General features: G+C 37.7%; 1 protein-coding gene across 3 annotated transcripts in view; it reads right to left on the bottom strand.

The window, feature by feature from the left end:
* Window positions 1-18,003, bottom strand: part of PTGER3 (prostaglandin E receptor 3) — a 172,196-nt gene that overhangs the window by 90,153 nt on the left and 64,040 nt on the right. Inside the window, exons 3-4 of one of the 3 annotated variants that reach the window (XM_029947698.1) lie at window positions 11,323-11,414; window positions 8,844-9,024 (exon numbers count right to left, since the gene is read on the bottom strand). The exons of 1 other annotated variant lie outside the window; for it this stretch is intronic. In XM_029947698.1, coding sequence (XP_029803558.1) covers window positions 9,021-9,024; window positions 11,323-11,414 — 96 coding nt within the window. In that variant the 3' untranslated portion in view covers window positions 8,844-9,020. Of the gene's footprint in view, window positions 1-8,843; window positions 9,025-11,322; window positions 11,415-18,003 lie in introns of those variants that run through there. One more of the 3 variants, XM_029947697.1, reaches the window with a different exon arrangement.

Genomic DNA, 18,003 nt, shown 5'->3' with positions numbered 1-18,003 from the left:
GTGTTCTTACAGAAAGGAGAAAATTGGATAGAAGATACCTACTATGTGGGGTGATAGGTCTACAAGCCAGGGAATGACAAACATAGTTACCAAACTACCAGAAATGGGGACAGTAGCATGGAACAGATTCTTCCTGATGCTCAGGGAAGAAACCAACCCTACCAACTCCTTGGACTTCCAGTCTCCAAAACTGCAAGAAATAAATGTCTGTTCTTTAAGCCACTCAGTCAGCAGTTCTTTGTTATGGAAGTCTAGCAAAGTAATACACCTTCTTCGCTAATATGCCAGCAAATAGTCTCATTGGCTCATTAGTGATTTTTTTTTATCTGCTCCTATGTATTAAATGGGATGCCTGTTAGCATTGATCCCAGAAGTTGCCTTCAAAATAATGGCTATTTTTTAAAGTGGATGATATCTCTAAGCATTTCTTTAGCCTTTCAAAAGATGAAAAATGGTGAGACTTAGAAGGAAAGCAAGACAGTTTGTCTTCTTCTTATACCTTCCTTTAAAAAATATTGTAGCAGCCCACTGGGTACAAACTAACAGTGAAAAACATTTTGATAGAACTATGAACATCAATCATAAATAGAGCCAACTGGGCATTCAACCAATGTCTTTAAGGTGGGAGCTAAGCAACAGAAGGATTTCAAGTAAGAAAATAAATAATGAAGTATCTTTGCTATCAGGAAGGAGAGAAGGCCATGGCTTTCATCACTTGGGAAACCAAATAGGATCCACAAAAATAAACTACTGCTTACAAAATAGAAAAGGAGGTAGTAATATCAAGGAAAGATCAGTAGTCAGAACCTGGATTGAAACCTTGACTTTCCTAGACCTAGAAGAATTTGGACTGGGTGAATTTCCTACTACCACTACATCTCAAGATTCCCGATCTCTGGGCCACATTTGATATATGTAGTTCTCAAACTACTGATGGTAATTCAAGTTAACTCTTTAGATGACAGTTGGAGATTTGGAAAGAGCTTGTAGCAAAATTTCTTGGGGGCCCTATTATGATCATGTGTTGCTTTGGCATACATGTAAGTCCCATCTCTCAAACCCAGATTCCAGCCACTTACTCAAAATTAAGGCCTTCTATAAATGGCTTTTGGGGGCCATATTTTACTTTTGGGGATTTAAAGCGGTCTTAAGAATAATGGCCTCACATATATTATCTCTGATCTTTGCAGCAACCCTACAAGGTAGGTGTTACTTACTCTGATTTGCATATAATGAAACCGAGGCTAATCAAATATAGAGTCTTCAGGGTCACATAATTACCTAGTGAAAGTCAGGATTCAAATCCAGGACTGTCCAGCTTTAAAGCCTGAGCTGCCTCTACAAGATTGCACTGTTCTGCCTTTGAAGAAATGCTGCATCAAGTTAGAGAGCAATATTTCAGTTTGTTATTTCTCTTTGAGTTTCTAAGAATGCATTTAAATTTTTGTCAAGTGAGATAAGGTTGTGGCAGTCTTTCTCAGCTTTGTCTGTTACCTCCACAGAATCTCTGCCAATGCCAAGTGTAAATATAAAACTAGCTATGCACCTGGAAAGCCACCATGGAATAGCTATTCTGAAAGTGTAGCTAACTGCCTGCCTTAAGTAACATATGGACAGTTTGGCCCTTGAATAATATAGAATTATTGCTTTTGCTCAAACTCCTAGTTCATTGTTGCACATCTTCCTTCCATTCTTTCTTTCACCAGCAAGGATTTGTTGAATAACAAGTCTATGTCACACGCCAGATTTGGAGATGAAGAACACATTCCCTGCCTTGGCTATAGAAAGAAGATGGGTAAGAAAACCAGCAAATTATGGCACAGACAATTATTTTATCATTAAGATTTCCTGAAAGAAGTGATACTTGAGCTGAAACTCATGAAAACTGAGTTATGACTAATTATGTAGAGAAGAGAAGGGAGTCTCTAGCATAGAAGGAACAGCATGGGCAAAGCACAAAGGCATGGGATGGAAGTCTGGCATTGGTGGAAAATAGGCTGATGTGGAAGGAGACAACAGAGACTCAGCAGAGACTAGATTGTAGAAAATTCCATGGACTAAGTTAAGTTTTCCTACCCTTATCCTGAAGACCATAGGAAAATATTAAGGCTGTTAAGAAAGAAAACAATGCAGCCACTCTGGAAAACAGTGTGGAGGTTCCTCAAAAAACTATCCATAGAACTCCCTTATGACCCAGCAATAGCACTGCTAGGGATTTACCCAAGGGATACAGAAGTGCTGATGCATAGGGGCACATGTACCCCAATGTTCATAGCAGCACTGTCAACAATAGCCAAATCATGGAAAAAGCCTAAATGTCCATCACCTGATGAGTGATCAAGAAGATGTGGTGTGTGTGTATATATATATACACACACACACAATGGAGTATTACATGGCAATAAGAAAGAATGAAATCTGGCCATTTGTAGCAAAGTGGATGGACCTCGAGGGTGTCAAGCTAAGCGAAATAAGTCAGGTAGAGAAGGACAGATACCATATGTTTGCACTCATAGGTCTAACAGGAGAACAGGAGAAACCTAATGAAGGACCAGGGGGAGGGGAAGAGGGAAAGAGAGTTGCGGAGAGAGAGAGGGACGCAAAACCTGAGAGACTACTGAATACTGAAAACGAACTGAGGGTTGAAGGGGAAGGGGGAGGGGGGAAAGAGGTGGTGGTGATGGAGGAGGGCACTTGTGGGGAAGAGCACTGGGTGTTGTATGGAAACTAATTTGACAGTAAACTATTTTAAAAAATAAAAAAAAGAAAGAAAACAACATGAACAGATTTTCATTTTATTAACAAAATATCACAGTGACAGCAGATGTGGAGGATAATTGGAAGCCCCCAGACTGGACACAGGGCACCAGTTACTGGGGTAAGTAAGATGGGAAATGATGGAGGCCAAGAGTTAGACCATGGCAGCGAAGAAGGCGAGACAGTCCTTTGTGTTCCTTTATACCAAAGTCTTACTAAGAATATATTATTATCTTTTCCCCATTCTTTTTATTCACTTAGTTTAACATTCACCTGATTTTGCTTAAATATCTCTTATTCTTCACCACTACCAGAAGCATTATCATCAGCTGCCACCACCCCAGCAGTCAGCAAGTATTTATGGAGCACATATTACTAAATCATACTTTGTCCAATCTTGTAACAAATTTATAATCCTCTGTTTTATTCCTGGATTTCTATGAGTAGTCTCTTTTTGGTTTAATCCTGTATTTTTAGTAGATTGTGTTTTCCTTTCTTTCATTTTTTAATTTGAGAAAGAAAGCATGTGAGATGGGGAGAGGGGAAGTGGGAGAGAGAGAGAACGAGAAAGAGAAAGAGAAAGAGAGAGAATCTTAAGCAGGCTCCAAACTCAACGTGGAGCCCAACATGAGGCTGATCCAATGAGCCTGTAACCATAACCTGAGCCAAAATCAAGAGTCAGATGCTCAACCGACTAAGCCAGCCAGGTGCCCCATGTTACTGTGTTTTCTTAGTGTGTCATTTTTTTCTTCTCTTCTTGTGCCATAGTATTTCAGTGTTTAAATATCCTCTGTACATCTGCATTTTAAAAAATTATTTACTCAAGACAATGTGGTAAAAATATTTCTTGTCTATTTTCAAAACATTTAAAAGGATTTAACATTTAAGTTGTAAGTTACATTAATAAACTGATAAAAACCATAATCAGCAATTGCTAACTTTCATTAAGAAATCAACTAAAAATTTTTATTCATTTACTTAGGCTCTGGTGTACTTATTTCCAAAAACAAACAAACAAACAAACAAATAAATAACACTATACTTTGCTCAATGAATTCATAAGATAAACATTTTTTACTATCCTCATATGTGTAGCTTATAATCATTTTATGCCACATGCTATATATCTCAAGATAAAGACTAAATATATAATTCAACTCCTGAACCAAGGTAAGAAATAACATAATTAACTAAAAGGCAATTTATTTTGGGGCACCTGGGTGGCTCAGTCATTTAAGCGTCTGACTTCCGCTCGGGTCATGAACTCATGGTTTGTGAGTTTGAGCCCCACATTGGGCTCTGTGCTGACATTGTGAGGCTGCTTTGGATTCTTTCTCTCCCTTTTTCTCTACCCCTCCCCTGCTCAAGTTTGCTCTCTCTCAAAATAAATAAATAAATAAATAAATAGTTATGCTATTTTACTTTTTTAATGTTTTTTTTTTCTTTTTGAGAGAGAGAGAGAGTACCAGCACGGGAGGGGTAGAGAAAGAGAGGGGGACAGAAGATTCAAACTGGGCTCTGCACTGGCAGCAGAGAGGCCAATGTAGGGCTTGAATTCAAGAACCCCAAGATCAACACCTGAGCCAAAGTCAGATGCTCAAACAACTGAGCCATCTAGGCACCCCAAGACAAGTTATTTTAAATGAAGGCTTGTATTTATCTTATTTATTCTTTTTCTAAAACTAGTCATTCCACACTCAACAAATATTTACAGTTGTTTTCGGGGCACCTGGGTGGCTAAGTCGTTAAACATCTGACTTTGGCTCAGGTCACAGCTCACGAGTTCAAGCCCTGCATCAAGCTCTGTGCTGACAGCTTGGAGCCTGGAGCCTACTTCAGATTCTGTCTGTTCTGTCTGTCTGTATGTCTCTCTCTTTGCCCCTCCCCCTCTCATGCTCACTCATTCTCGCTCTCTCTCTCAAAAATGAAATAAATAAACATTTAAAAATATTTACAGTGTTTTCTTCAAGAAATATAAAAGACTCCCTTGTACCACTCAAATTTAACGACCACTCCAAATAACATAACACAGACTCTTAACTCTAGAGAACAAATTGGTGGTTACCAGAAGGGTAGGTGGGGGATGGATGAAACAGGTAAATGGGATTAAGAGTTCACTTAAGGTAATGAGCGCTGAGTAATGTATAGAATTGTTGAGTCACTATATTGTACACCTGAAACTAATATAACACTATATGTTACCTATATTGGGATTCATTATTTTTGAGTGACATAACATCAAAGAGGAAAAGTAAATAGAGAAACAAGCATCTGCTAAATGCCGCCCTTCCCATTTTGTGCACACCTAGTTGTCCTAAGCGTTACCTACACAGATTGCAGTCTCATCACTTAGCCTCTCCATCAAGTTTTTATTGAGTAATTTCTATGAGCTCAGCTCTGTGCTAGGCTCTGTAGATACAAAGAGATACATAAAATATGAGTCCTGCCCACAAGGAGCTTACAATATGGTTAGGAGTTTTGTTAAAACAAACTATAAAGGCTCTTAAAAATACACTTATACAGATCTTTTAATATAAAAAGGCACTTCAGATAATGAAAAATAAAAGCCTCAGAATCTGAATGAAATGCAGAAACTTTTTTATCCATGGATGAGCCTAGAGATCTTTTGAATTAACAAAATATTCAGTAAAAGCTTAGATTAATGAAAAATATGAGCACAAATATTTTTAAAACAACAATGAAACATTTAAGTAATGATAATAACTAAGAATATCTCAAGCTAGATATATTTTATACAGATCCTGAAAGTGCCTGAATAATTACCATTATCTTAACAATACTTTCTTTTGAATGTCCTTCCAAAAGCTGAGAATGTTGGAAAAAACTTTTGTTCTCTTAGTTTATATGGTTCCTTTATAACCTTGGTTTTATTATTTATTTCATTCTTAAACATCATTCTTACAGATAGTAAAAATGCAGATTAATTCAACTCTTACTGAATTTTTATATATTTTATGAACCAAAGTCCCCTAATAAGACACATATATACATTTATATATGAAGTTCCCTTATAACTGTAAGATACATATACACATTGACATATAAAAGATAATAACTCTAATTTTCTCCTTCATCCTTGGGAAAATTTGGATAAACATAGCTTCTGATGGAAGCCCAATCTTCTAGCCCTAATATGCCCTGTTTCCTTAGCTCACCCTGGACCAATGCCATTCCTCTTCACATTGCCCCAGCTCGACCTCTTCTTGAAGCAGAAGAGCTGGGTGTTAGCTTGTTTTTGTTTGTTTGCTTCTTTCACACTGGACTGCAGTGGTGCCATAAGAACGCACTTGTTCTGCATAGGCAGGAGTTCATTGTTCCAAAGCAAAAGCCATATATCTAAAATTACCTAGAATATATTATATGCAGTCAGGAACCAGGTCTATACGACTCACCTGGAAAGCATTTTAACATCACAGACTTGTTTGCATATATATTCCACAGAGCTTCACAGTAGGTATTATAATTACAATAAAACTATAGATCAAGCCCCATTTCTCCACACCTAATCTTTATGGCAGAAATTTATTTTATTTTGAAGGCTGATTCTATTCTCAGCATAATCTCATTTCAGAATTTTGAGACTCCATGTTTATGGAAGATAACCTTAATAAAGAAGATGAAAGAACTTGTTAAAGTCAGTAACTGTGTTACCAATCAGGGATGTAGCATTTTTAAATCAGGAAAGTTTAACATAAAATTTCCCGAGTTGAACAGCAACATGGAAACAAAGAGCTTTCTATCACATTCGCTTAAATTTGCAACTGCTAATATTGTATATAAACGTTATCTTTATTGACAATTTACCAATTAAGGACATCTTTCTTGGTGTCAAATACTGCACTAGTGCTAAGACATCTATGAAGAAAATATAAGAAAAGGACCCTGTCCACCATTAAATAGAATTTTGTTAAAGGAAAAAGACATATATAATGAAAATATTTCAAGAATAATATAATAATCATCAAAATAATTACTATATAACTTCAAAATGGGATAGAGGTAGGAAGAGAACAAAGAAACTCAAATTTCAAGGTCTAAGGACAAGGTGAGACTTGCATATATGGGAGATAGGTATGTTTTGTGTGGGGAAAAATAATCGTGAAGTATTATAAACAAGAATAGTACCAAGAGATTTGAAGTTGATTCTGTCCATGACATTTAAACCTGCACAGTCAAAAAGCCAGTTTATATAGTTGAAATTGAGAACTCATATTTTATAGCTGGAGATAAGTCTGGGTAAAGAATTAATCACAGTTAATACTTGGTGAGTATCTACTGAGTAAGGTTCACTTTACATACATTATCATAATAACCCAATCACACTTAAGTATTACTATCCTTAATTTGTAGATTAGTTCATTGAGATTCAATGAAATTAGTTAAATTTCTGAAGGTCACAGAGCCAGTGACTGGCACAGCCAGATTTAAACCCAAGTTTGATTCTAAAACCCATGCTTCTATTATTACATCATATTATCTTATAAATGGAATATCATGAAAACCAATCTCACATCCCACTGTACTATAAGAAGAACAATAAACTTGGAATCAAAGAACTTACAGTTGGCCATGTGACATTGGGCAAGCCCTCAGTAAACTTGGGCCTCTTTTGCAAAAATAAAATAATTTTTTATTTTTTTGTGTGTGTACAGCAAAAGCTTTGTGCGAGTTACATAAAGCCGTTTAAAACACAAGTTTGAATGAGAATAGTTGTGTTTTGCAATTGTGGTTCAACTATTTAAAGAGATGACTCACCATTTTGGTTTAATCTAGTTGACAGAGATGACAATGGAGTCACAGTATAGATTCCAATGGTAAAACTGCTGATACATTTTATCAGATCTTCCTTAGATGACCTAGTAGGTGAAAGCATGGTCCATAGCATAGTGCCTAAAGAAGGGACACTCAATAAATATGTTTTGGATTGAGTGAATGAGGAGGAGAAAGGGAAAGAGAACAAGAAAGGAGGAAAGAAAGTACAAGATAAAGAAAGATTGGTTGAATTTACAAACAGGTAAGGACATTAGCTGAAAGATATTTGGTGACTGAAAACTATTTTTTTTTTTTAGTTTATTTATTTTGGGAGAGAGAAAGACTTGGAAAGCACAAATCAGAGGGGGTGCAGAGGAAGAGAGAGAGAGAGAGAATCCCAGGCAGACTCCATAGTCAGCACAGAGCTCAATGCAGGGCTCAGACTCACAAACCATGAGATCATGCCCTAAGCCAAAATCAAGACTCAGATACTTAACCAACTGAGCCACCCAGATGCCCCTTGAAAGTATTTTTAAAAGCTCATTGGATTTCTAATTTCAATTCAGACAAAATAGATTCCTTTATTTCATAAAAAGTATCAAAATTTGATATTTGTTAGCTATGTCCCTAATTCTGCCTTTTTGTATGCCACCTGAGAAGAAATTTTAATAAATCCTGAACTGATAGTAGTAAATCAAAAGGGTGTATCTAGATTTTTTTATTGCTCTAACACAACAGTTAATCATGTAGCCTCATTATTGTTTTCTGTGACACTTCAGGAAACTTAGTTCAGCTTAGCTTAGCTGCACCCAGTCCTTTTTCTCTTCAAAGACAGAGAAATAGCACTTAAGCTGATTCCTGAGTTACAAAATGACATATAACCAGAACACAGACCTAAGGACTTTTTCGTTTCAAGCTTAGCCCAGAGAAACGCAACATCTCCAACAGATTCATCACACATTTGGCATGAATATCTTTTGTCATGGTACCCTCCTGCCTCCATTTGGCACTTCTATCTCATTAAAGTTTGTGTCCTAGTAATTGAATTCATGCTCTCAAAATGCTAACTTTTCACTGTTGAAAGCTTACACTGACTTTTCAAACTCATAAAGTAACAACTACCATAAATTGTAAAGATGTCCACACTGGTTGAGATTCAGGCAAAGGCTTAAAGTTGGGGGAACACTGAAAACTGGGTTTTTCATTTTCTCACTTTTCCACCAATCATTCTCTGTGAAATCAGGCTCAACTTCTTAAATATGTTCTCAAAACCCCATCCCAGGGTGCAATTTAACACTCACAGACACACATTATGATAATAAACCTGGTTTCACTGGGTATTACTGACAAGATAAAACATTAATTTTTTTAAAAACATGAAAATGAAGAAATAATCCAAATCAAACATAAATTCTCCTTCTCAGGTGGGAAGAAATACACAAACTCAGGGAAGCAGGAATTTCAATAAAAAGTTCAGCTCCGTTCTTTCATTATCTGTTAGAATAGAGAGAAAAGATGTAATAAGCATGGGTGGCAGGAATTTTTTGTCTGGCGTGAAGAGAGGGTGTAAGTGCAAAATACTTCAACTTTGACACATTCTCTCTTTTTTGAGTTTTTAAAAAAATATTTAGGAAGTTTATTTTGTAGGTTACAATACCTTTCCAAGTGTTTCCATAATTGTATCTCAGCTGCCGACACAGTCACTCTGCATGAAACATTCTTATTTGAAGTAATTACATGTGTGTTTTGTAAATAAAAACAATTTAAATACCTCTGGGATTTTGGCTCACTTAGCTTCTGAATTACTTAATTATGTTAAGGCTATGCTTTTTATGAGTAATTATTCTGGGTTCCAAGTTTATAGTCCAGTAGAATAATCAAATCATAAAACTGTATCAGTTGTAGCCACATTGAATAATCTTGTTGTAAAAAGAAGCCCCAATCAGTTATAACAATACCCTAAAAAGATATATGGATGAATGAAAATCTAAATAACCATGAAGTACAATCTTTCTGCTATGAAACCAACATAGTATTTGTGTGTCTGTGTTTTCAAATCATATACAGTGCTGGTTAGGATGAAGTAAAGCAGAAACTCTACCACATTGCTGATGAAATTTTAAATCTCTATAATTTTTTTTGAAAAGCAGTCAGACTATATGCATCTTTAAAGAACATTAAAATTTTGCATATTAATTATTTCTTAAAGTATACTTATAATGAAACATCACAAATATTTTTACAATTACATTTCATTCTTTAGGTAATGATAGAGTTCTATTCATTGTGATGCCAAACTTGAACACAGATTATAAGTGAACTACAGCATATCCTTTTAATAAACTATCATATGAATATAAAAATCACTTTTAAAATAATTTGTAAATAGTCTGGAGAATGTTTATCTTATGTCAATTAGATAAAAATAAGATACAATAATGCACATATAATATTATCCTAAGTATGTAAAGCAAAATCAAGGAAAGTACGGGGAAAAAGATGAGGAAAAAAATTACTAAAATGATGGCGAATTTTTCCTGAGGAATGGAAGTAAAGTTTAGTAAGCTGCTTTTCTTTTTAATTTTCTGTGTTTTTCAAAGTTTCTATAGAAAGCTTGGCTTTTATTTTCATAATGAAGGGAAAGGGCAATGGGATTTATTTTTAAAAAATTAAAAATGAAATTAGAGTGAGCCAATAAAAATTGGGAACTGGGTATCTCTCTTTTTTTCTTTTCATTTATTTTCCAAAGAAATCTGCATTTATGGCCAAAAAAAAAAGTGCCCAGAATAGATGTATTACATGCAGATATTTAAGGAAAGAATGTAGAACCATGAAGATGAGATGAGTAGAAATTTTCTTGGCTTTCAAGCTACATTCCAGAATCAGTCAGGTTACTGATATACTTTAGGCATTGTTGTACACTATATCTCTTTTGGAAAACACATTTTGATCTTCCCCTGAGGAACAGAAGTGATTACTTTTCAGCTACTTCTGCCATGAGAGAACAAATGGCCAAAGACATTGAGCTGCTTAAATGTCCACATCCATCTTGACAACTGACATGGAGAAGCAGAGTCCTTGTACCCAGCCTCCCCCAGGGAATGAAATAAAATGAACATGTTGACTTTCCGTTACAACAGAGAGTTCAGATTATTTGAAAAGCCAAGTGTGCTATGTTTGAAAAAAAATTAAAACTTTTCACATCCTTTCATTAAAACAAAAAATGATCACATAATGGAATAATACCCAGAAGATTATTCATTCATTTAACCCTATAGTCAATAATAGAAATATTGAAATAAGGTGTTTCAGGAAGGAAGCTAATGCTTAACGACTCACTATACATTGTATCCAGCACTATGTTCTGCTTTCCAGAGTGTCCATTCTTTGAAGTTCATGTTTTATACAAAATAGATGTAGTCAAAGGACAAGCAGGAGTGTGCTAACCATGTGGTGAGCACACTGAGTTCCGATGTCTAATCAAAACAGGGTAGCTTAGCCTTAAAATAGTCCTAGAGACTGTTCTTAGTATGAAAAATCAGTGACATGCAGGCTCTTTTACTGCATGAGAGTTGACTAGTCACAAGATCAGCCTGGACCCAGTCTCAGAAAGTTCCAAGTTGTAAAAACAGCAACAGCTCCTCTAAGGAATCTAGTCCTCCTTAATCAGATGTGTGTGCTTAATCTGTACTTTAATTCTTAGGGATATTTCATCTTCACAGCCTGAAGGCAAATCAGAACAGAGATAGAGGAAGGCTCTGCTTGTAAATCTAGACAGCCTCTACATCTCACCTTTCCAACTGGTCACTCCACATCAGGGTTGAGGAGCACTGGTTGGGTAAGGAGGTGGAGCTGGATGCATAGTTGTTTGTGTGGTGCCTGATCTGTGAACAGACAGAGGGTTTCAGTGGACAGAATCGTTGATGATGATCCCTTTTGTCAGATGACTCTTCTTTGAACATTTTTAATTAGAAGCAGAACCAAAAATCTATACATCAATTTGCATTGGCCATAGCCAACTAAATAAAGATATTTTAGATCTTATTTACCCAAGACTGCCTCATATCTGCCTCCAAGCTTTGACCCACCTTCTACTTCCTCTTATAATTTCACACCATATATGACTTGCCACACCTAATAGGACTTCTAAATGCTTAGAGCAATTATACCATTTGCTCAATACTGAATGAAACTCACTGGCTTCAGGGGCGCCTGGGTGGCTCAGTCAGTTAAGTGTCCAACTCTTGATTTTGGCTCTAGTCATTGGCTTCAAATGATTGGTGTAGGTAAACCCAATTTTACCACTTTTTAGCTTTTAGTGAGTTTCTGTCACTCCTAGGATAAAGACCAGTATTCTTCACATGACTTCAAAGGTCTTTTTAGATTGAGCCTCTGCCTGCAACTCCAGCTTTGTTTGCTTAGACCACACTAGCCATTATGAATATCATGAACCATGTCATCCTCCTTCCTACCCCAGGGCCTTTGCACTTGAAGCTTCCTCTGCCTAGAGTGCTCCTCCAGTTCCCTCATCACCTGGCTGATTCCTACTTGTCCTTCAGATCTCAACTTGAAATACCACTTCCTCAGAGAATATTCTGAATATTGACTAGTCTGGTCCTCCACTATGTGATACCCACTATTTTCTTTTCAGGAGCTCATTGTAGCTTGGAAACAAAAGTTATTTTTGTGATTATTTGTTTACTATCGGTTGCTACCTCTACGCTACAAGTTTCATGCCTCGTTTTACTTACCACTGTGTCTCTAGCAGCTACCACAGTGCTTGGCACATAGGTCACAGTCAGTAAGTATTTGTGGCATGAATAAACAGTATTCTCCAAATAATAGCTTGAATTCAATGGATTCAATAAAAAGTACTAAGAAAAAAATATTTCCTCTGTATATATTTCTTAGTAGTGCTCTTGTAAGAAATGACAGAAAAATTAAATTCTTACCAAAAAAAAAAAAAAGTGTTACGAGGAAAACCAGAAATAAATGAAATTCGGTAATTCCTTAGTCAGTCGTTTTTATTGTGTTCCTTAAGTACTTTTTTCTCAAAAGTTTAGTTAAGATCATTTTAAACAGCATGCCCATTTCATGTAGCATAAATTATGTAAGATGTCCAGATGGACATGTAGTTCTCCAATTCTTGACTTTGTTAAGCAAATAGATAATTTCTGTTTTAGGAAGGCAGTGTTATTTGAAGGACAGTAAAATGATATGTCTTCTTTGCAACACAAATGACACCAATATCTATTTAAGTAAATAGAAAAAGGCTAGTGGCACTTTTAAGAGAAATATTGTGGCTTTGGAAGAGTGGTCAGAGTTAAGGTCAGAGTAGGAAAAAAACAACAACAGGATTTTCTGTTTGTTTTCTGAGCCTTTCAGAAGGCTCACACCTGTATGCTCTTGTTAAAGAATAATCAATCCAGAGCTCCTGGGTGTCTCACTTGGTTAATTGTCCAACTTTGGCTCAGGTCATGATCTCATGGTTTGTGAGTTCGAGCCCCACTTCAGGCTCTGTGCTGATGGCTGGGAGCCTGGAGTCTGCTTTGTATTCTGTGTCTCCCTCTCTCTCTGCCTCTCCCCCACTGACACTCTCCCTCTCTCTCAAAAATAAATAGACATAAATATTTAAAAAATTGTTACAAAGAATAATCAATCCAGTTAGGTTGGATACCTACACTACTGGACCCCTAGGGTTTTCTCTTTCTGCTATTATACTGCATCGTTTATTGTTTAGAAGCCTGCTTTAACTAAGTAAAGTACTTGGGGTTATATGTTGGCTTGGCTTGAGGAGCAGATACAACTGTAGGCATCTGAATGTCATGTTTGTCCAATGTCAAGTAACAGAAAAAGAAGGAACTGATATGGGGTACCTGGCTGGCTCAATCAGTGGAGCATGTGACTCTTGATCTTGGGGTTGTAAATTCAAATCTTATGTTGGGGAATTAGAGATTACTTAAAAATACAATTTTTAATCAGCTTAACAATAACCCACAACCCTTGGACCAACTTAAAAATACAATTTTTAAAAAGAAGGAACTGAAGGGGTTCCTGGGTCGCTCAATTGGTTAAGTGCCCTACTTTTGGTTTTGGCTCAGGTCATGGTTCATCGGTTCAAACCATGTTGGCGTGGAGCCTGCTTCAGATTCTCTGTTCCCCTCTCTCCCTGTCCTTCCCCTGCTCATGCTCTCTCTCTCTCTCTCTCTCAAAAAATAAATAAACATTAGAAGAAGAAAAAGGAGGAGGAGAAGGAGGAGGAGGGGGAGGAAGACTAGGAAGAGGAAAAGGAACTGAAGAAATGAGACCCTGCAAGGTTAAATGGGAAGAACCGGGAGCTTGGAAGCACAATATGGTTCTTCGTTGCACCCTCTAAACCACTCCTCTCCAGTGAGCCCTATCTCCCTTACAAATACTCCATGACTCACTCCATCATTCTCAGAAAACTTTGCTTCTCTCTCACACCTAATTTCCACAGCTTACTCTGGCCCAGCAGCCAGTGGCTCATTCATTTCACGTCACTTTTCTTTCCTATGTATCTCTTTTATTTTACCCTTCTCTCCAGTCTTTGTGTCCTTGTTCTTCTTGGCTAGTGAATCAGTTTAACCTGTATAAAGCTGACAGTTTTGTTGGGTCAAAAATGGTTGGATACTGAAATTATTTATGATTTAACTTAGTATCATCCTTTTAACTAACCAGTGTTCTGACTCAAGTTTTTCTCCTAACATATCCTTCATATTATTTCTAAAGCAAACCTTGGCAAATCCTAAATACCCTTGAATGTTCCCCATTGCTACAGGATCAAGTTCTGAAGTGCTGAAGACCCAACACTGAGTGACTCACTCCAACCTACATCTCCAGGTTAATGTCTTGCTTTTCCCCTTCACCAGAGCCTTGCTTCAGTCCCTAAACTGTGCAGTCTGAGACCAGCCAATGCTTTTTCACACTTACTTACTGTGGAGTTTGCTATTGCCTTTCTAAAATGCCTCTCTCTACTTCCATCCAGAATTAATTTTACTTATCCTCCAAGACTCAACCTTTCATTTTCTTGGCAAAGTGTTACTCCTATTATTGTATTTCTATAGCATTGTACACATTCTTTAAATTGTACTTTGTCAGCTTCTCACTCTGATTCACAGTAGTAGCTCAATAATGGTGAATAATTTGATTTCTAAGTGAGTTATTGGGTTTCCTCTTGGTCAACATTGTGACATAAGGACTGATCAAAATTTTCAGCACAGACAAGAAACTATGTGTAAGTCACTTTTACAGATGTATAATATGCTCATATTTTAAAAGATTCCCTTAGCTTAAAAATGCATGGTCTCCATCTGCTCCACATTTCCCTTGAGAATATCTATCTTTACATTTTGCCTAACTCTGTATTGCTTTTCTTCCCAGGAATGGGAAGAAAGCTTAGACACTCAGTGTGCATTTTTAAATGAATGAATAAATAATAAGTGAGGACTGTCTTAGGCTGAGTACTCCCAGAACCAGAACCTAAGCCAAGGATTTGTATTCAAGTGACTTATTAAGAGTGTGCTCCAAGAGAAACACCAGTAAGGAAGTGGGAAAGTAGGACACAGAAGGAGAAACCAAGCAAGGAGTGCAATTTTAAGTGATTCCAGCCTCAATCTGAACCTTTGGGAAACTCTGGAGTATAAATTACAATTTCAAAGTTTGTCTCATTTGTAAACAAAGGATCTGGGCTTCCCTACTCCCACATCTATCAGCCAGTGCTTCTTTGGGGGGAACAAAACCCCTAGGCTCTTCTAGCTCTCCCCTTGCCTCTGAAGGTCAGAATGTGAGCAGTTATCAGCAAAACAAACAGAAGTTGGGGTGAATACATAGAACTGCCGTATGGGATCTAAGAGGTTCTGGGTAGAACTCCAATGTGGGATGCACTACATTTAGCAAGATGTGGCTGGTGGTGGTGGAGGCTGCCATGTGCATAGATTGGAGAACTCTGGGAAGGCTGTCCTGTGGAAGGAAAATCATCTTCTCTACTCCTGCCTAGGATCCCTTTAGCCAGGGACAAAACTTTTAAATCTATGTGGAGAAGCAATATTTAAAAAGAGAATTGCCTGGTATGAAAAGGTAGAAAACACTTACGTAGAACCCACTATAGGTCAGGCAATGCCAAGTTTGTAGGTGTATTAAATTTAATGCTTTGTACACTGGCTTTCATCTGCACTCAGGTATAGGTCCTTCTGTGAGTGTAGGATGTGCAGGCCCTGACGGGCCTCTCCTAGACATTTTACCACTTGTCACCATGAAGATGGTGTCCTTTATGCTGCCCAAGATCTTCTTGCTCAAGGTAAGTCCTTTTCCTCTTGTTTGAGTTTGTTTTTTCCTCCAAATTGCCAAATATCTATGATACCCAACTTGCCAACAATGGTGGTCCTCTGTGGATATGACTGCTCAAAGATTTCAGTTATAGCAACCTTATTTTCTAAGCCATATTACAGAATATTTTTAAAGATTCCACTTAAGATAGAAGATAGAAAACTGTGTGTGTGTGTGTGTGTGTGTGTGTGTGTGTGTGTTTGATCTTGAATTTGAATTTGAATCTGACTTTTGGACAAAATTATTTTCCTGTGGAAATTGTGGTAGAAAGATTGATGCATAAGTGGCCACTTGACAGACACCTGAACACAGCCTGGTTGTTTTGTCTACTGCCATGGCTTGTTGGTGGCCCCCAGGCCATCTGTGGTTTGGCTGCAGATGCCTGATGCCTGTGTTCCCAGAGCCACTCTGCCTCTGTCTGTTGAATACTGTATTTGTCTGTGAGGCTCCTTCCAGTATAACCCGGCTGAACTCCACATGAGTTCACTAACTTCTCCTCATCTGCTGCCTGATGCTGACCAGCTGACGGGTATGGTAGTCTGCACTATTTTCTTCAGAATTGCATTGCCAGATTCATAACGTATTGTAAAGGCCATCTGGCTTTCTGAAAGATATAGATAACTATTTGATAAGCACTTATCTCCTATCACCTCTAATGACCTGTGTCCTTGTTACAGATCCTCCTCCTCCACAGCCATCCCTCCTTTCTTCCACCTTTCTGTTCACTGGCTGTGTTCCATCCGTTTTTAGATATTCCTAGACATCCCTTATCTTGAGAAACAAATCACACAGAAACACATGTGCTTGACTGCATGAACTTTCCTCTTTCTGTACGTGTGGTCCAATTTCTTACCTCCCCTTTCACCCCCAGCTTCTCTATGTGGTACATCTGCTACTTGTACTTCTTCTCCCTTCAAAGCTCTCCTAAATAGTAGCCCACAATTATAAAGTACTTTCTGTTGTTTCCAGGCACTGTTCTAAACATTTCACAAATATTAATGCATTCCATTCCTTGAAGTTGGCACTATTATCATCTTCTCTTGACAGATGAGAAAACTGAGGCACAGAGAGGTTAAGCAACTTGTTCAGTGTCACCCACCAGTCTGGGACAGAGTTTGGATTCAAATGCAGGTAGTTTGGTTCCAGAATACATGCTAACTACAACCTGCACTGCCTCACTGTCTCCAAACCCCATGCTAGTGAAACTAGTGTCTTGGAAACTTTGGGTATTTATTGTAATCTCTGGTATGGTAATACTTGGGCTAGATACACTTGTACCACATATTAAGATCTAGTATTTACAGGGGCGCCTGGGTGGCTCAGTCAGTTAAGTGTTCTACTTTGGCTCAGGTCATGATCTTGCAGTTTGTGAGTTCCAGCCTGCTTCAAATTCTGTGTCTCCCTCTCTCTCTGACCCTCCTCCACTCACACTCTGTGTCTCTCTCAAAAATGAATAAACATTAAAAAAATTAGAAAAAAAAAGAAAAGAAAGAGCAAACACAGATGGTTATAATGGGCAGTTTGCTGCGGAGCTAACAGTAGGTAGAGCTGCATAGCATTTGGGGGGGAGGGGCAGGACGGCTATCCACTCCAAGAAGTCTAAGCTTTGACACAACTTTTGGAATTACAAGCTGATGTTTGGTAGCCAGCAACCAAATGCAGGAAGAAGGATCAAATGTTAAAGACTGTCCACTGTCCCAGACTTCACAGGCAACAATACGTGCCTTAGTCTCTGACTCCCATGGAGCAGTGTCCACACCTCTGCCACATCTACTACAGTGCCTGGCATATTTGCTCTCACATCCAGCGCCCCAGGGAACTCTGGGAAGTTCAAATATCAACATTGAAGCTATAGCCCATTCAGAAATTTTCTTTATTTCATACTAATTGTAAGGGGAAGATGTTTTCCCTTCAAAACGTTGCCCTGAAGATATGAACAGACACTTCTCCAAAGAGGACATCCAAATGGCCTACAGACACATAAAACAATGCTCAACATCACTCATCATCAGGGAAACACAAATCAAAACCATACTGAGATAATACCTCACACCATTCAGAGTGGCTAAAATGAACAAAGCAAGAGACTATAGATGTTGGAGAGGGTGTGCAGAGATGGGCACCCTC

This window comes from Suricata suricatta, chromosome 8 (assembly GCF_006229205.1).
Source record: "Suricata suricatta isolate VVHF042 chromosome 8, meerkat_22Aug2017_6uvM2_HiC, whole genome shotgun sequence".
NCBI classification, from domain to species: domain Eukaryota; kingdom Metazoa; phylum Chordata; class Mammalia; order Carnivora; family Herpestidae; genus Suricata; species Suricata suricatta.
The sequence above is the reverse complement of the archived record's forward strand: the minus strand, read 5'-3'. Positions and strand labels throughout refer to the sequence as shown.